Here is a 17236-nt window from a genome sequence, read left to right as displayed (position 1 = left end):
CAGAAGTTATAATAAAATTGCCTAAAAGCTGGTAAAGTTTTTAAAATTAGAGGAGAGCACGCACAAGTAGAACAATGCTTGGGTAGAATCTTCAATCTATCCCATCATTCAAAAATGAAGAAACCCATGGCTTGACAATTAAAATCAAACTGGTTTTCAACACAGTGAGTTGAAGGATGTTTATAAAATTTTACTTCAGTTGTCACCAACTACTATGACTTGGAGAAAGATGTAAAATAGAACCAGAAATTTTTCACCTGTTCTCCAAAGTGAGTAAAGCAGAGTAAATTCCCATCCACACAGCCAATACAAACGTACTGCAGGCAACACCGTGGAGAAGAGAAGAGCGGCTTTCCACAGCAATGTTCCCAAACTCTGTTCCCAGTGGCCTGCCGTGGGCAGAAAGCAATTTACAGCATTTAAGTCATTCTGCTAATCAATTACCCTTTATAAAACAAAGTCCTAAATCTCCCAGAGGCAAAGCTATAAACATCAGAACAAGCTATAACGGCATGCTGGTATCATAACTGAAGCTCGTACACAGATACGCAGCTATAATTAATCAGTGCTCTTTATGAGAGTGGAGATGAAACTTACAATAAAACCAGGAAATAATTAGTACATAAGATCTATCCTGAAACCATTCTAAGTTCTAATATGACTGAGAAAATTCTGCCAATTTAAAAAACAGATAAAAGACACACATAGAATTTCTATTTTCTCATCTTTCTAGACTTCGTGTTAATCATTTTTAATGAGTTCTGGTTCAGTGAGAGCTAGACTATAATTAAAAACCACTTCAAATTGCAAAAATAAAACATTTAAAAAATAGGTAATAAAATCAATACGTATTTTATGCCTACAGGATTTATAGCCAGTAAATGTCCTCCCAGCGTAGCCACATATAAATGATGTGGAATCAGGCTCAAACAAGGGGAAGAAAAGACAGTTCCTCCACATTTTAACTTCCAAACACACTTCTTTTCCTGCAAATAAGAAAGCAAATTAATTGGTTTCTGTTGGTGGTTAACAAATCTACATGTGCTAATCCTCATATTACATCTATTTAATGTAACTTTTTATTCTTAGTATAAAAGTAATACAGACTCCGTGTAGAGATTCAAGTTAGTATAAAGAAGACAAGGACCACCCAGAGATAACCACTGTTAATAGTTTAGCATTTTCCCTTTTGATCTTTTTGGGACAAACAGTTTAATGTAGTTGAGATCATTCTGAATATATATTTGATATCTAATTTTTTTTTAATATTTTATTTATTTGAGAGAGAGAACAAGCAGGGAGGAGGGGCAGAGGGAGAGAAAGAAGCAGACTCCCTGCTGAGCAGGGAGCCCGATGCGGGGCTCGATCCCAGGACCCTGGGATCATGACTTAAGCCGAAGGCAGACGCTTAACCAACTGAGCCACCCGGGCACCCCTACTTGGTATCTAATTTAGCTCACTTATTTGGTAAAACTCTTTAGATATTACTTTAATGCATAATATCCCATCTGAACATAAAATAAGTTCTCTACCTTATCATGGAGATTGTTTGGAACTAATTCCCTAGAATTATGAACAACTTAGAAATAGACATCTTGGTATACATATATGTCCATGTTTCTGATTGGTTTGCCAGGATAGAATCCTAGAAGAATTTTACTGAATCAAAGGATATGAAAGTTACCTGTGGCCAGACTGTTTTTGTCAGAGGCTTCACTAGTTACAACCTCCCCCCACTCTCCCCAACATGTACCATACCACTCTGATCTAATACTATCTGTTTCTTCATCACAGAGTTTTAAATTTTCATTCCTTTGATTATTAAAGGTATGAAACATTTAAATACGTTTAGTAGGCATTTCTTCTTTGGGGTCTTTTATGTTTATATCCCTTGTTTATTTTTCTATCTGGGTCTTCATAATTTGTATTTGTTCTTTATTTCCATTGTTATCAATGACTTTTAATGTCACATTTGCTTCAAATTGTTTCCCCAACTTCTCAGGTCTTATTGATATTTTCCTTTGTGATTCTTTTCTATTGGCAAGATAGTAATGCTACATTCTTTATATTTAAAAACTCTGAGTAGCAAATTTATTTGTGAAAATCTGGTAAGGAGGTTAAAATGTCTTAAGATATTAAGACTGTTAATTAACTCATTCTTCCCCACACCACGATGCTAATCTTAGGGAACAGTTAACACCTCCTCCCTTAGTCAAGAGCTCCTAACAGTTGCACACTCTTCTAAGCTCATAATAAGAAACTGATGAGGTGAATTCTCACATAAATATCCAAAGCGTATGCACGCTGGTCGTGAGATCCAATGTAGATGAGTCCTGTGGTTGGGTCCATGGCTGCTGAGCTTTTGACAGCATCCTCAGTAGGAAACATCCAGTATTTTTCTCCACTATTACTTTTCAGAACATAAACCAACCCATTATAACAGCCTGTTGGGAAACAAAATAGAAAAGATGAGATTTAAGTACATCGTTGGAAAATAATTTTTTAGCCTAAATCATGACAATTTATGTTCGATGTTCTTCATATGTACATCTGTGGTCAGCTCAGATTTAAATTCCAGCAGTGTAAAGCAGAAACCAAACAGCAACCACTTGTAAAAAATACTTATTTAGTAGGCATACCTTATTTTGTTTAAAGCACCCTTAAGCACTTCACTACTGAGAAAACACTCCCCACTGCAGTGGAGAGAGGCTTTGACAGACCCGGAATCAAATCTCTTCATGGCCATCCTTGGGCAAATTACCCAGCATCCCTGAGCCTCAGATTATTTTTCTGTGGCATGTGGACACATCTACTCCAGTGTTAATGTGATAATTAAGATAATATGGATAAGTACCCAGTGCATAGAAGGTGTTCAAGAAATGCTAACATTAACAATAGCCAGCATTTACTGAGCTTTTACCTTGTGAGGTGTTCTAAGAATTTTACATCTATTAATTCATGGAATCCTCCCAGTGAAGCAAGTGCTATTATATCTGCATTTTACAGATGACAAAAGGAAGCACAGAGAGCTTAAGTTACTAGGGTAAAACTATTCAGCTGACATGTGGCAGAGGCAGGACTTGCATCTAAGAAGTCAAGCTCCAGAGCCTATGCACTTTACTACAGCAAACTGCTTCTCGCAAACTGCCACAACGAATGAGAAGATAGAGCAGGAGCCCCTGACTTTGTGCAGCCAGAGTAACCCACGGGGAAGAAGGGGTGCTCAAAACCTACAAAGAGAAGATCACTCAAGTTCCCTGCAGCGCATGTAAATCAGGGGAAGCTGACTTTGGGCACTGGCCCACCATTCTCTGTTTGGCTCTGCCTATGCTTCTTACCACAGCTGCTCACTTGAGGCCCAATTCCAGAATAACTGTGGTGCTGTTTTCTTTCGAGCAGTTACTACTTAGTAGCAAGAAAGTGGCCTGCTTAGTGATGGTGAAGAGAAATGTCCTACAGAGTGCAGTACCCCAGGACTCAGCTGGGTAATGAAAAATTTCCTTCAGTTCAGTTCATTTCCAGAAGGAAATCTTTGTGACCCTGGGTTAGGCAAAAATTTATTGAACAGGACATCAAAAGCATGATTCATAAAAGAAATGATAAACTGGACTTCATTAAAATTAAGAACTTCTCTTCAAAAGACATGATATTAATGAAAGAAAGGGAAAACAAGCCGGAGACTAGGAGAAAATATGCAAAACACATATCTGATAAGGGACTTGTATCCAGAATACGTAATATTCTCAGAACCCAATAAGAAAACAAACATAACATTGATATTTTCAAAAAACTGAGCAAAAGATCCAAAGAGACAGGTCATAATGGATACACAGATGGCAATTAAGTTCATAAAAAGAAACACAACATCATTAGTCACTCGGGAAATGCAAATTAAAACCATAATGAAATACCACACGACAATCTGAATGGCTAAAATAAAAAAATTTTCAAATTCACCATTTCAGGTGTTAGTAAGGATGTGGAACAACGACCTCTCATACATTGATGGTGGGAATGCAAAGCGGTTCAGTCAACTTAGAAAATATTTTGGCCATTTTTTACAAAGTTAAAACTATGCTTACTGTACAATCTCCACTTCCTAGGTCCTGACCCAAGTGAAATAAAAACTTATATTCACCCAAAATCCTTTTCACAAATGCTTATAGCAGTCTTATTCATAATTATCAAAAACTGGGGGAAAAGCCTGGAAATAACCCACATGTGAATGGACAAACTATAGTACATCCACACAACAGAATCCTCAGCAATTAAACCTCTTGGGGCGCCTGGTGGCTCAGTCAGTTGAGTGTGCCCCACTCTTGATTTTGGCTCAGGTCATGATCTCAGGGTCGTGAGACTGAGCCCTATGTCAAGCTCTGCTCTGGGTGTGGAGCCTGCCATAAGATTCCCTCTGCCCCTCTGCTCTGCCCCTCTACCCCCTGCGCTCACATGGGCTCGCTCTCGCTCGTAAGAAAGAGAAAACAAACAAACAAGCCTGTTGATACATGCAACTATATGGATAAATCACAAATACATGCTAAGTAAGAGAAGCCAGACTCAAGAGCAAAAACTAGAAAAAGCAAAACTAGAAGACAGAAAACAGATCAGTGGTTGCCTGGGGTTAGGAGGAGGAGGAGGGATGACTACCAAGTGACACAGAACCTTTTGAGTAATGAATTCTTGATTGCGGTGGTGCTTACATGACAGTACACATCTGTCGAATCACAGAGCTACAGAAGAGGGTAAATCCTACTGTATGTAAATTGTATCTTAAAAATGTTGGGGCACCTGCGTGGCTCAGTCAGTTAAGCTTCTGACTTTGGCTCAGGTCATGATCTCAGGTGCTGGGATCAAGCCCCACGCTGGGCCCCCTGCTCAGCACAGAGTCTGCATTTCCCTCTCCCCTCCCCCTGCTTGTGCTCTCTCACACATGCGCTCTCTCAAATAAATACAGAAAATCTTTTTAAAAAGTTTAAAGTCCTAAGTGACCACCATGTGCCACAGGCCTTGCGCACAGACCCTCGGGCTACAAACAGTAACATGCGCACATGTATCACCGAAAGGTTCCTGCAGCAGATGTTTCAAAATGTACGTGGGCAAGAAGGAAGGATCAAACTCAGATTCAAGTAGATCCCAGCTAGGACACCACAAGTAGGGAGACATATTTCTAAGCACTTCGCACAAGATTTGACAAGCAAAAAAAGTAAAACTTGAGAGGGGGTGGTAAAGAGAATGGTAGTCAAGCAGAGGCATTACATCTGGACCCCATATTCTTAGTAAAGTACAAGTCACCTATACCTTAATGAAACTGAAGAGCAGCTGGTGGCTAACACTTGATGAGCCTGTACCCAGCAATGTGCCAAAGGATTCATAAGCAATTATCTCACTTCATCTTCTCAAAAGCTCTAGGACGTATGTGGAATTTAAGAAACAAAACAAATGAGCAATGGCGGGTGGGGGGGTGAGGGGAGGGGGCTGAAACAGGTGATGGGGATTAAAGAGGACACTTGTCATGATGAGCACTGAGTAATATATAGAATTGCTGAGTCACTATATTGTACACCTGAAACTAATGTAACACTAGGTTAGCCATACTGGAATTAACATAAGAAATTAAAAAAAAAAAGCTCTATGACTGTAGTGTTTTTAAAATCTGTCCACAAATTCTCTGATATTCTTCCTTTCAAGAACTGGAGCCTAAATGTCCCTCCCCTTGAGTGCAGGCCAGGCTTAATGATGTGCTTCTCGTGAACACAAGCAAAACTGACGGTAGGCAACTTTGGAGACTAAGTCATAAAAGTACTGCATTCCTCCTCCCGCCAACCCCATCCTGCCCCCAACCCTCTCGGAGCACCCACTCTGAGGGAAGTGAGCTGCCAGGTTGTGAGGGCACTCAAGCGGCCTATGGAGAGGCCCATGTGACAAGAAACTGGAAAGCTTCCTGCCAAGAACCTGCTCAGAACGGAAGCCTTCTGCTGGCAGCAGTGTCAGTCAGCTGTCCTGGAAGCAGACTTTCCAGGCCAAGCCAAGCCTTCAGATGACTGCAGCCACATGGGAAACCCTGGACCAGGACTTCCGCCAAGCTGCTCCTGAATTCCCGACCTCAGAAACTGGGACGTGTTTGTCACTCTAAACCATTAAGTTTTGGGACAATTTACGATGCAATGTGTTCTATTTATTATACCCACACACTCATGAGAATACATGAGGTCCTAAGAGGTTCAACAACGTGTCAAAGTTCACAGAGCTGAGTACAGTTTTAGAGCTAGGTTCAAATCCAGGGACTAAGACCCAAGGCCCACACTGTGAATTAGCACGTGGGTAACTAGTATTCTTTAACAACCTCCAAACCCACCATATTTAAGTTTTCAAATTTAACTTGCTTGTACTAGCATTATCATATGGTAATTAACTCTATGAACCTCAAATTCAGAAACTTACCCACTACAATAAAGTTTCCACACTTAGATACACATGCTGAGGATTCAATTCGATCTCCCAAAATCTGTTCCCATTTCACCTTTCCAGAGTAAAGGTCAACTGCAACCATTCTGTGAGAATGGGAGCCAATGTACACAGTTGCGGATGACTTGTCAACAGCAGGGATCACAACTAGAGGCGAAGCATCCACACATTTGCCCGTGTCTGACCTCCACCTCACATGTAGCTCCATCTTCTTGGCTGCTAGCACACATGTTCCCTCTTCAGAAACTTCTGCAACACAGGATGGATCTTTTGACTTCCTAATAAGAGCTGGAGGATTTAAGCTTTCCACATTTTGAATATTAGTCTGTGACATTAAATCAGAAGAATGGGCTGAAGAGCAAAGTCCTAACTTAGTTAAAAACTTAGTATTCGGTGACAAAATCTGACTCCCTCTGCTCACTGCAGTAAAAGCAGTTAGCTCATCGTCACAACTTAACATCATGACAGATTTCTGACGTAAAGATTTTCCACTGGTTTCTTCTTGATTAACGTCGTTGAATTTTCTTTTCACGGCATAATTCTTGCTAAATACCAGATCTTCATCTGGAAACACTGTTTGAAGGACATGATTGTAAATCTCTAAAATGGGGCTGCTAAGAATAATTTCCAGAAGTCCAGGTACTGATGTGCCAACTAGTTTCTCAATCTCATTGAGGAGCCGTATAGACTTTAAGGAATCTCCACCACTATTTAAGAAGAGTGACTCATCAGGAACCTTCAAAGGATCTTCTGAGTGATTCAGAATAGACTACAGATGAGAAAAGGGAGAAACATAGTGAAGTACAGGCCTAAAACCAAAACAATTCAACCAATTTATAGGTAATATATAGAGCATAGTACTTATATTAATGATATGAAAAGGCACAAAATATTTTCATTAAAATAAATTTTAAAGTTATTTTCTTTATAGTAAAGAAGACCATCACTATGCTACCAATTTTGTCACAAACTCTAAAACTACAAGTTATATTTCCCTTTAGAGAACTTTTCCTACCCATAAAATAGCGAGTAGAATTATAAAAATATGATTTATTAACTATAAACTCCACAAAATACTTAATATCTGATATTTCTATAATATGGGAACAATATTTATCTTCATTTGCTTCACTAAATTAAAATTATATTCCAAGTATCCAAGAATGAAGTGAATTAAGACTTTTATCAAGATATCCTTTATTTTCAGACAAGACTATACAATTACAACCTCTTTTCAGAACCCTTCAGAAAGCTCCACATTTTAGCTAAGAAAAACTGTACCGACCTATGGTTGTAATATACACATATTTCAGAATTTAAATTGTTTGCTATACATATTTCTATATATACAAACAGTCCCCGATAATGATTTGACTTAAGTTGTTGTTGGTTTTGTTGTTTGTTTTTTTTTAAGTAGGCTCCATGCCTAGTGTGGAGCCCAGTGCAGAGCTTGAATTGATGACCCTGGGATCAAGACCTGAGCCTAAATCAAGAGTCAGATGCTTAACTGACTGAGCCACCCAGGCATCCCTTAAGATTTTTTAACTTCACAATGGTGTGAAAACAATATGCATTCATTGAAAACTGTACTTCAAATTCTGATCTTTTCCCAGTCAAGCAACATGCATTATCTCATGATGCTGGGCAGGAACAGCAAGCAAGCCACAGCTCCCAGTCAGACATGTGATCACAAGAGTAAACAACTGATACACTTGTAACCATTCTGTACCCATTCGACCATTCTGTTTTTCACTTTCAGTACAGTATGCAATAAATTACCTGAGATATTCAACAATTTATTATAAAATAATGTTTCTGCCCAACTGTAGGCTACTGTAAGTGTTCTGAGCACATTTAAGGTAGGCTAGGCTAAGCTATGATTTTCGGTAGGTATATTAAATGCATTTTGACTATGAAATTTTCAACTTACAGTGGGTTATCTAGATGTAATCCCATCATACATTGAGGAAGATCTGTATATATAAATTCCATTAACCAGAAACATACATGTTAATGCAAGTTCCTCGGGAGTAATGGCCTAAGCCCTTATACCACAGATTGTAGTATAGCAAGATTTGGTCATTTTCTCAACTCTGACAAGCACTGCACCCCACTGCCCCATTGGGGAAAAGTTATGTCAACATGGGTCTTGTCTACCTGTGCCTTTTAGTTCTACCTCGCTTCTAATAAATTTCTTTGTGGGGAGCTTAATCTTACAGAAGAGAACCTAATCATTAGTTTAATACAATTGAATATACAACAGGATATTATTTAACATTACTTAACATTCGGGCACCAATAACATTCTTAGAAAACTTTATCAGCTGTATTAGGATGTTAATAGTCCCAAAAGATATAACACGACCTCTATAATAACAAATTTGTATCTTAAAAGTTATACCTTCCACAAATACTGTAATTTTTCCCAAAGTTCCTCTTTTCCATTAAGTTTGCACTCAGACTTCAAGTTTAAATCATTTAAATATATCTTGTTTAACTCTGAAACATCAATTTTGCCTAAAAAGAAAAATTATTTTAAAAATTCAGTTCAAACCCTATCTTCATTAGTCATAAGAATCCACACATTTTTCAGTGTAAAAGTTTGAAACCTTATAGTTTGTGAAAGATAATCAATTCTAAAGAAAGTAGTCCCATGCTACCAAGAATGTAATGGGTAATAAGAAAGGAAGAGCTAATGTTTATCTTATAGAGTTAAAGAAATGGTCCTACTAACTGAACAATTACTGCATTTGATGTAAATATTTAATAAAGGTGAGACTGGGAAGGCAATATGGTCATTAAGAACATATGTTTTGAAATCAAAAAGTCTTAGATAGAATTTCAACTCTACCACTAACCAGCAATGTAATTTTGTGAAAATTACTTAACCTCTTTAAGCCTTATTTTCCGTATCTGTAAATGGGAATTATACTACCTACTTGCAGGATTTTCTAGAGATAAAATGAGTTAATTATATAAAGCACTTAATAGAGGTCTACCACAATATGTGCTAATATTACTTAGAATAATAAGGATTGAAAAGGCGTTTAAACCAGTATGGGGTGCCTGGGTGGCTCAGCTGATTAAGCGACTGCCTTCGGCTCAAGTCATGATCCCGGGGTCCTGGGACTGAGTCCCACGTTGGGCTCCCCCTGCTCTGCGGGGAGCGTGCTTCTCCCTCTCCCTCTGCCTACCACTCCCCCTACTTGTGTTCTCTCTCTGTCAAATAAACAAGTCTTTAAAAAAAAATAAAAAATAACCGGTTATGAATTAGTATTCATTTGGCACCAAAACACAGCTGCTTCAAATGATTTTACCATGAGATGTAAATGGTAGAGAATCGATCAACAAAATTTCATCCGGGATTGCATGACTTGGAAGATGTTTCTGCAGTTCTTTAAAGATGTATTCCTTTACCAAATCGTTTTTGGACACCATGAACAGAATTAATTTTTCCTGATTATACCATGTAACTGCACAAGACTCCACTTGCTGAAGTCCTTCAGCAACCTATGAGAGAGATTATCCCAATTTGTCAGAGGACATTTAAAAGCAAACTTTCTAAATGCTCAAACTTCTCATGTCTGAAATCAACACAGTCAAATTATATTATAAAATAACTAGAGACTTAAAAAAAATTGATTGCTACTATTGCTATTACCAGCACACTGGGTTCTTCACGTTTTTCAAAAATAATTGCTCTCAGAGCAAAGTAAACCATTATTTTCACAGTTATCGAAATCCATTCGGTCACTTATCTAAAAAACAACCCTCTCTTCATGCCGGGAATAAGGGTACACTGAATAACCCACACTTACTACTGTCATTCATCATTAATACAAAAAATCTTAGGTTTAAATAACATTAATAGAGAATGCCGGCACATTCTCAGTGGTGGCTATCTCTAAAACCTACGTATGCTAGTAGATACTTAATATTTAGATAGTTCTACCTGTTGCACAAGTTCAATGTTAAGACGTTTGCCGTGTCGTTTGATCTGACTGTCCTTTCGTCCCAAGAAAAACATCTCTCCATCTTTCACCATCACCAAGTCTCCCGTGGCTCGCATTATGCCAAGTGGTACTGTCATTTCGTCATCAAGAAAACATACTCTGTTTCTGCCACCTTCACAAGATATAAACATCAACGTAATAAAAAAATCCATGAAAATATATTAAAAACCATCAAATCAAGAACACCTTCAAAATTTCAGTTACTAAGTTTCACATTTTGAATATTTATATGAAAAGGGGACAGCACACTTTTAAATGTTACCTGATAAAATTAAATACAATAACCTCAGTAAAATAAAGGGAAAAACAAGATTTCTAAAAACATATATGTGATTTAAAAAATTCTTAGAATACTGATTATAGAGAATTTTGGCTATAAAGGTCCAACTTGCAATTTCTAAATTACTTTTATAACTTCCCTAAGGGTATCAAACTGTTATCTGAAATAATTATGGTAACATATTAAATGTTTCATGACTGTGAGAATGAGATTAAAAATTATCATCACTGAAAAGAATACCAGACATAAGACAAATTGATCAAAGAATAAAATTAACATATCAGATTTTTTTTTCTTGGAAAAAAAAAAATATTCCCAATCAACAAATATAAAACCACCTAAAAATACTTGGCCATGGCCTTCTTGAATTGTGAAGCCATTAGTATCTCTGACTTCAACTACTGTTCCAAGCAGTGGAAATCCCAGTGGTACTGGCAATTCACATCTATGGAAACACAACAACCCAAACCATATTTAAATTTTTCATTTGAATAGAAGATTTTCCAATGTATTTAAATCACATCATACCAAATAAAAGTTTTGGTTATCTTATAATTCAAAGACTGCCAAGAGGAAAAGGTTAGGTGGAAATCTAGTATAATAGGTTATTTATTTCTGTTCAGTCACAAAAAAGTTATAGCAGGATCTGCAGCACCAGTTATAAGAAAGGTTCTGGATCCCCAGCTTAAAATTCTAGATAAAATACGGGCGCCTGGGTGACTCAGTTGGTTAAGCAGCTGACTCTTTTGATTTCAGCTCAGGCCATGATCTCAGGGTTGTGAGACTGGGCTCTGTGCTGGGCATGGAGCCTGCCTTAGATTCTCTCTCTCCCAGGGCATCTGGGTGGCTCAGTCGGTTAAATGTCTGCCTTTGGCTCAGGTCATGATCCCGGGGTCCTGAGACTAAGCCCCGCACTGGGCTCCCTGCTCAGTGGGGAGCCTGCTTCTCCCTCTCCTTCTGACCCCTACCCCTCGTGCTCTCTCTTGCTCTTTCACTCTCTCTCAAATAAAATCTTAAAAAAAAAAAAAAATTCTCTCCCTCTCCCTGTGCCCTCCCCGACCCTCCCTCACTCTAAAAAATTTTTAAGAATAAAAATCCTAGATAAAATAATGTTCCTAAAATTACTACTGCAGTGCCTATCAAAAACATTATTAGTGTTAATCTTAAGATACTGGAAAAATACAGTTTCTCTCTAGTCTACTTAGTAATTGAAACCCTTACTTCAAAGTAGAATTAAGAAACTTCTCTGGAATCCTGTAAAAAGTTGCCCAACTTGATACCTCTGTGATACCATAAACATTAAATATTTGTGTTTTATTGTCTACTCCTCTCCAGCTTTTGAGAACAGTCAATGATGGAAATGCTTCACCACCAAGGGCTAATACTCGAAGAGAAGTACTGGCTGATAAAACGGCTGACTTGATAAGCTGAGACCCAAATCTTCTAAGCAATGTTGGTGTTGCCTGTGAATACATTAAAGATAATTTATTTCCCTTCATTTCTTTAAAAAAGTAAATACTGTATAATTAGTTCAAAGCTTAACACTGGGCACCCACATGGAAATAAAGGCCGTGTTTATCAAATTATAAATCATTTTGGAAATTTGAAGCAGCATTACCTTCTTACTGTGGATATCAATTTTGCTTTAGCAAAAACCTTAAGAAAATATTAGTTATGTTTCAATGGATAGTTAAGACAGTTTAAAGATAAAAAGGACAAAATATATAAAATCAGTTCACATTTTCTTTCCCATTATCTCTATGTAGAAAAAAAGTATATAAAGGGTTAAAAGAAGTTCCTCAATATGAAAAAAGATCTTTAAAAACAGCTTTAGTGAGGTATAATTGACATACAATAAACTGTACATATTTAAAGCATACAATATAAATTGAGATACAGATATATAGATATGAGTGAAACTATCACCATAATCCAAATAGTGAATATATTCTTCAGCCCTAAAATTACCTACTTTACCATTGTAATTCTTGCCTTCGACTGGACCCCTTTTCCAGACAACCACTGATCTATTTCTTAATGATCAGCAGGCATTTTCTAGAATTTTATGAAAATGGAATCACACAACACATACTCTGTTTTGACCTGACTTCTTTCACTCCATATAAATACTTTGGGATGCACCTACTTTGTATTTGTCAATTCCCTTCTTGTCTCCGTTCAGGCTGCTGTAACATAATACCACAGACTAGGTAGGTTACACACAATAGAAATTTATTTCTCACAGTTCTGGAGGCTTTAAGTCCAAGATCAGGGTGCCAGCATGGTCAGGTTCTGGTAAAGCCCGCTTTCAAGGTTACAGACTGCCAACTCGTTGTACACTCACATGGTGGAAGGGGCTAGCGAGCTCTGTGGGGTCTCTTTTCCAAGAGCACTAATTCCATTTATGAGGGCTCCACCTTCATGACCTAAAAACTCCCAAGGGCTGCACCTCCTAATACTATTATATTGTTCATTAGGATTTTAACGAATGGGGGGGGGGGGCACAAACACTCAGACGATGGGACTCTTTATTGCTGAGTAGTAGCCCATTGTACACATCAGGACTAGCATTTGCATTTCCCTGTAAGATTTAAAATGTATTAATTTCTACCCCAAAAGCTCTACTAGGATTTTGATAGGAACTATGTTTAATTTATAAATCTTGACAATATTGAGACTTCAATCCATAAACATGAACTGTCTCTTCATTTATTGAGCTCTTTAACTTCTATCAGTAATGTGTTGAGTTTGGGGGGTTTTTTTGTTTTGTTTTGTTTTCCTTATTGCACTGCCTGGAACAACCGGAGTAATGATGAAGAGAAGTGACAAAAGCAAACATCCTTGTTTTGTTTCCATTCTTAGGGCAAAAGCGTGTAGTCTTTCACCAAATAGGAGGTTAGCTGTAGTTCCCTTCATCATATTGGGAAGGTTCTTCTATTCCTACTTAAGGTTTTTTCTTCATCACAAATGTTGGATTTTGCCAAATATTTCTTCTGCATCTGTTGAGATAATATATGCTACATAAATAATGAACAAAAAGCATAATTATCAGTGGATTTTTGGATGTTAAACCAAATGTGCATTCCTGGAATAAATGCCACTTGGTCACATTTTAAATTTACTGAAACTTGTTTTGGGTTGAGAATATGATCTATCCTAGAAAACGTTCAATGTGCTTGCAAAGAATGCGTATTCTGCATTTACTGGATGTTGTGTTCTATAAATGGAATTTGGTTGATAATGTTGTTCAAGTCTTCTATATGTTCTGATTTCTGAAAAACTAGATTTCATTCAATTGTTAAAAGTGGGGTATTAAAATTTCGAACTGTTGGGTTGTCCAGTTCTCATTTCAATCCTGTCCATTTCCATTTTGCTTCATATATTTGGAACCTCTATTTTTAGGTGGATATACATTTATAATCGTTAAATCTTCTTGATACAACATGTACTTCTTGATGTACTGACCATTTTATCATTATGAAATGTTCCTGTTGCTTGTTTGCTTCTTTGTTACTAACTAGCCTGGATTAAATCTGTAAAATCTGTCTTCCTGGTGATGTGTGGCCACTAATGTCATTGCTTACTTGTTCTTTTAAATTTATTTTTTTCTAAATTTATTTGAGAGAGAGCACGAGCATGAACAGGGGGTAGGGGGTGGGGAGAGAGAGGGAGAAGCAGACACCCCACTGAGCAGGGAGCCCAACATGGGGCTCGATCCCAGGACCCAGAGATCATAACCTGAGCCAAAGGCAGACGCTTAACCATCTGAGCCACCCAGGCACCCCTTAAATATAGTTTTCATTTTTAAGTCTTACTTCCTATGAGTCACCTTGTGTCTGTATAGCTCAGTAGTCGAGCAACAACTGACTGCCCACAGTGATGGATTTGTGTGTATAGACAGATGAGCTCAAAGTTAAGGCCATTTTCAAGCCTAATCCAGCTTTTATTTTCCATGGGTCCTTTTGTGTCTCTAAAGTACATACACATACCCTCAAGGTCAGCCAGGAATGTGCTTGGGCCCTCTGGTCTGATTCACACGTGCAGCCTTAGCCAAAATGTGCTTTCCCTCCCTATCACCACAACCTCAAACCAGTGGAGATTTTGGCCCTCCGTGCTCGCCCACTTCAACATCATTTCCACAGACAGTGCTTTTAGGCATGGACATAACCTACCATTCCAAACTGAATACACCCCTTTTGAGCAACAGGCCCTGACAGAAAAGTCTAGAATGCCACGACTTCCATTTTTATGCAAAACGCAACAGCTTTTAAAAACAAACACTTTTCAGATAGTTGTAGGCCTTTGGTTGATTTCCAAAGTGTTGACGTAGTTGATTTTTGTCAATTTTGTCCAGCTTTACAGGTGCTCTTTATTAGGGAGAGGATCTGCCAGTCTCTTTACTTGACCATAGAAAATTTCCATGTGGATCAAGATTTTTAAATGGTTTCTTTCAATAAAAGCTAGAAGCAGCCCTAATGGACAACTTGAATTTTAATTCAAAAAGATGATTTAAAGTCTTGGTTTGTCAAAATATTTAAGTAATAGGATGACCCAACATCCCAGGACAAGCTTACTGTTCCAGATCCCTGTCTAGGAATTTACCACCTCCATTCACTCTCAAGATTCTGGGTTTTTAGTAATAAATTATAATGGCCACCCTACTTATAAGGCACCCTAAATCAAGTAAACTGTTCCACCAAGTTTTGTCATAAGGAAAATCTCTTATCAAAATGAAATGTTCTGGGCATGCCTGGGTGGCTCAGTTGGTTGGGCATCTGATTCTTGATTTTAGCTTAGGTGATGATCTCAGGGTCCTTGAGACAGAATTCTACGTTGAGCTTGGTGCTCAGCAGAGTCCGCTTGTCTCTCTCCCTCTGCTCCTCCCCCTACATGCACATGATTGCTCATTCTCTCATAAAAAAATCTTAAAAAAAAAAAAAAAGAAAGAAAAGAAAGAAAGAAAGAAAAGAAGAAATGTTCTGGCCTAATTTCTGGTGCTAAAGATAATTTCAACTTTGAACTCTACAAATAAATGCACAGCTACGAACACTCAGCAAGATAAAGCATAATAGTAACACTTTCCAGATACTCATAAACTGAAATGATAAAATTTAGTGGCAGAATACTAGTCAATATACTGTGTTACCAAATCCTCCTAGGCACAGAAAAATAGGACTTCGTAAATAACAGATAAAACAGGGAATGTTACAGTTCCTTCCAAATTTTCTAAGGAAAAATTCACATAAAAATGAAAAACACTATTATGCTGACATTTTGGTAGCTAGCAACCCAAGATTTTGCTCTAATTAAATGATTTCACTTTTAAAGGGCATCACGTTTAATATAACTCTGCTACCCAGAGTATATTAAAAAAAAAAAAAAAAAAAAAGCAAAAAGCTCAAATGTATTTTAGGTTTGTAAAAAACCAAAAAGTAGACCCTTCTTTCCAAAAGGTCCTTATTCCTTATTCCTGAAACAAAGTCAATCTTTAATTTCCTCAAAGGCTTAGTCCATTTCACTTTGGGGCCTTTCTCCCCCACAGTAAATCAAGATGTTCTTTTTTAATTTTTAAAACCTTAACAAAGCATGTACTCTCTTTTAAGCTTTTAAGATCCTTGCTTAGGGGCGCCTGGGTGGCTCCGTTGTTAAGCGTCTGCCTTCGGCTCAGGGCATGATCCCGGAGTCCTGGGATCGAGCCCCACATCAGGCTCCTCTGCTGGGAGACTGCTTCTTCCTCTCCCACTCCCCCTGCCTATGTTCCCTCTCTCGCTGGCTGTCTGTCACATAAATAAATAAACAAAATCTTTAAAAAAAAAAAAAAGATCCTTGCTTAAATATCCAATTAGTGGGGTGCGTGGGTGGCTCAGTTGGTTAAGCGCCTGCCTTGGGCTCAGGTCAAGATCCTTGAGTCCCGGGATTGAGCCCTCCATCGGGCTCCCTGCTCAGTGGGGAGTCCGCTTCTCCCTCTGTCCCTTACCCAGCTCATGACCACGTGCACTCTCTCAAACACAATCTTAAAATATACCCAAGTAGGTTTTCAGGTAAGGTCATTAGTTGTAAATAAAATCTATACAGGAAGATTTTTTTTTTTTTTAAGTATAGAATATATATTATATAGGCAAAAAAACAAAAATCCTTGGTGATTTATATATCACTTGATAAGAAATTTGACTTTGGAAGGAAAAGATGAACCCTAACAACAAATGTCTCACTATGAGACATAAAGAGACCTGACAATACCGAATCCATCCTTAGCACTCCATCTTGTTCATGTGGGCGGTTTAACGAGATCTTGTTCACATTGGTGGCTAGGTGTTACAGGCCCTTTGGAGATTAATATACATAGCTTAGCAATGCCCACTGCGGCCAGGCTAGGAGGAGGGGGAGGCTTGCTTTGGCCCTCCACAAATTTGTTCAAGATAACGCATTTTCTCCCCTTTCTGAAGTACAGATGGTGCCATGACATCTAAAGAAAGAT

At 38.0% G+C, this 17236-nt stretch overlaps 1 protein-coding gene across 6 annotated transcripts in view; it reads right to left on the bottom strand.

Annotated features, from left to right (window-relative positions):
• The window catches only part of AASDH (aminoadipate-semialdehyde dehydrogenase), a 33444-nt gene that overhangs the window by 3617 nt on the left and 12591 nt on the right, over positions 1-17236 (bottom strand). For all 6 annotated transcript variants that reach the window (XM_040625218.1, XM_008701492.2, XM_008701491.2 and 3 more), the window contains 9 exons: positions 11980-12221; positions 11097-11203; positions 10418-10590; positions 9783-9975; positions 8867-8982; positions 6442-7234; positions 2281-2444; positions 864-986; positions 258-389 (listed from right to left, as the gene is read on the bottom strand). In XM_040625218.1, coding sequence (XP_040481152.1) covers positions 258-389; positions 864-986; positions 2281-2444; positions 6442-7234; positions 8867-8982; positions 9783-9975; positions 10418-10590; positions 11097-11203; positions 11980-12221 — 2043 coding nt within the window. The remainder of the gene's footprint in view (positions 1-257; positions 390-863; positions 987-2280; positions 2445-6441; positions 7235-8866; positions 8983-9782; positions 9976-10417; positions 10591-11096; positions 11204-11979; positions 12222-17236) is intronic.

This window comes from Ursus maritimus, unplaced genomic scaffold (assembly GCF_017311325.1).
Source record: "Ursus maritimus isolate PB19 unplaced genomic scaffold, ASM1731132v1 scaffold_8, whole genome shotgun sequence".
Lineage (NCBI taxonomy): Eukaryota > Metazoa > Chordata > Mammalia > Carnivora > Ursidae > Ursus > Ursus maritimus.
Note: the sequence above shows the minus strand (reverse complement) of the source record. Positions and strands in the feature narration are given on the sequence as shown.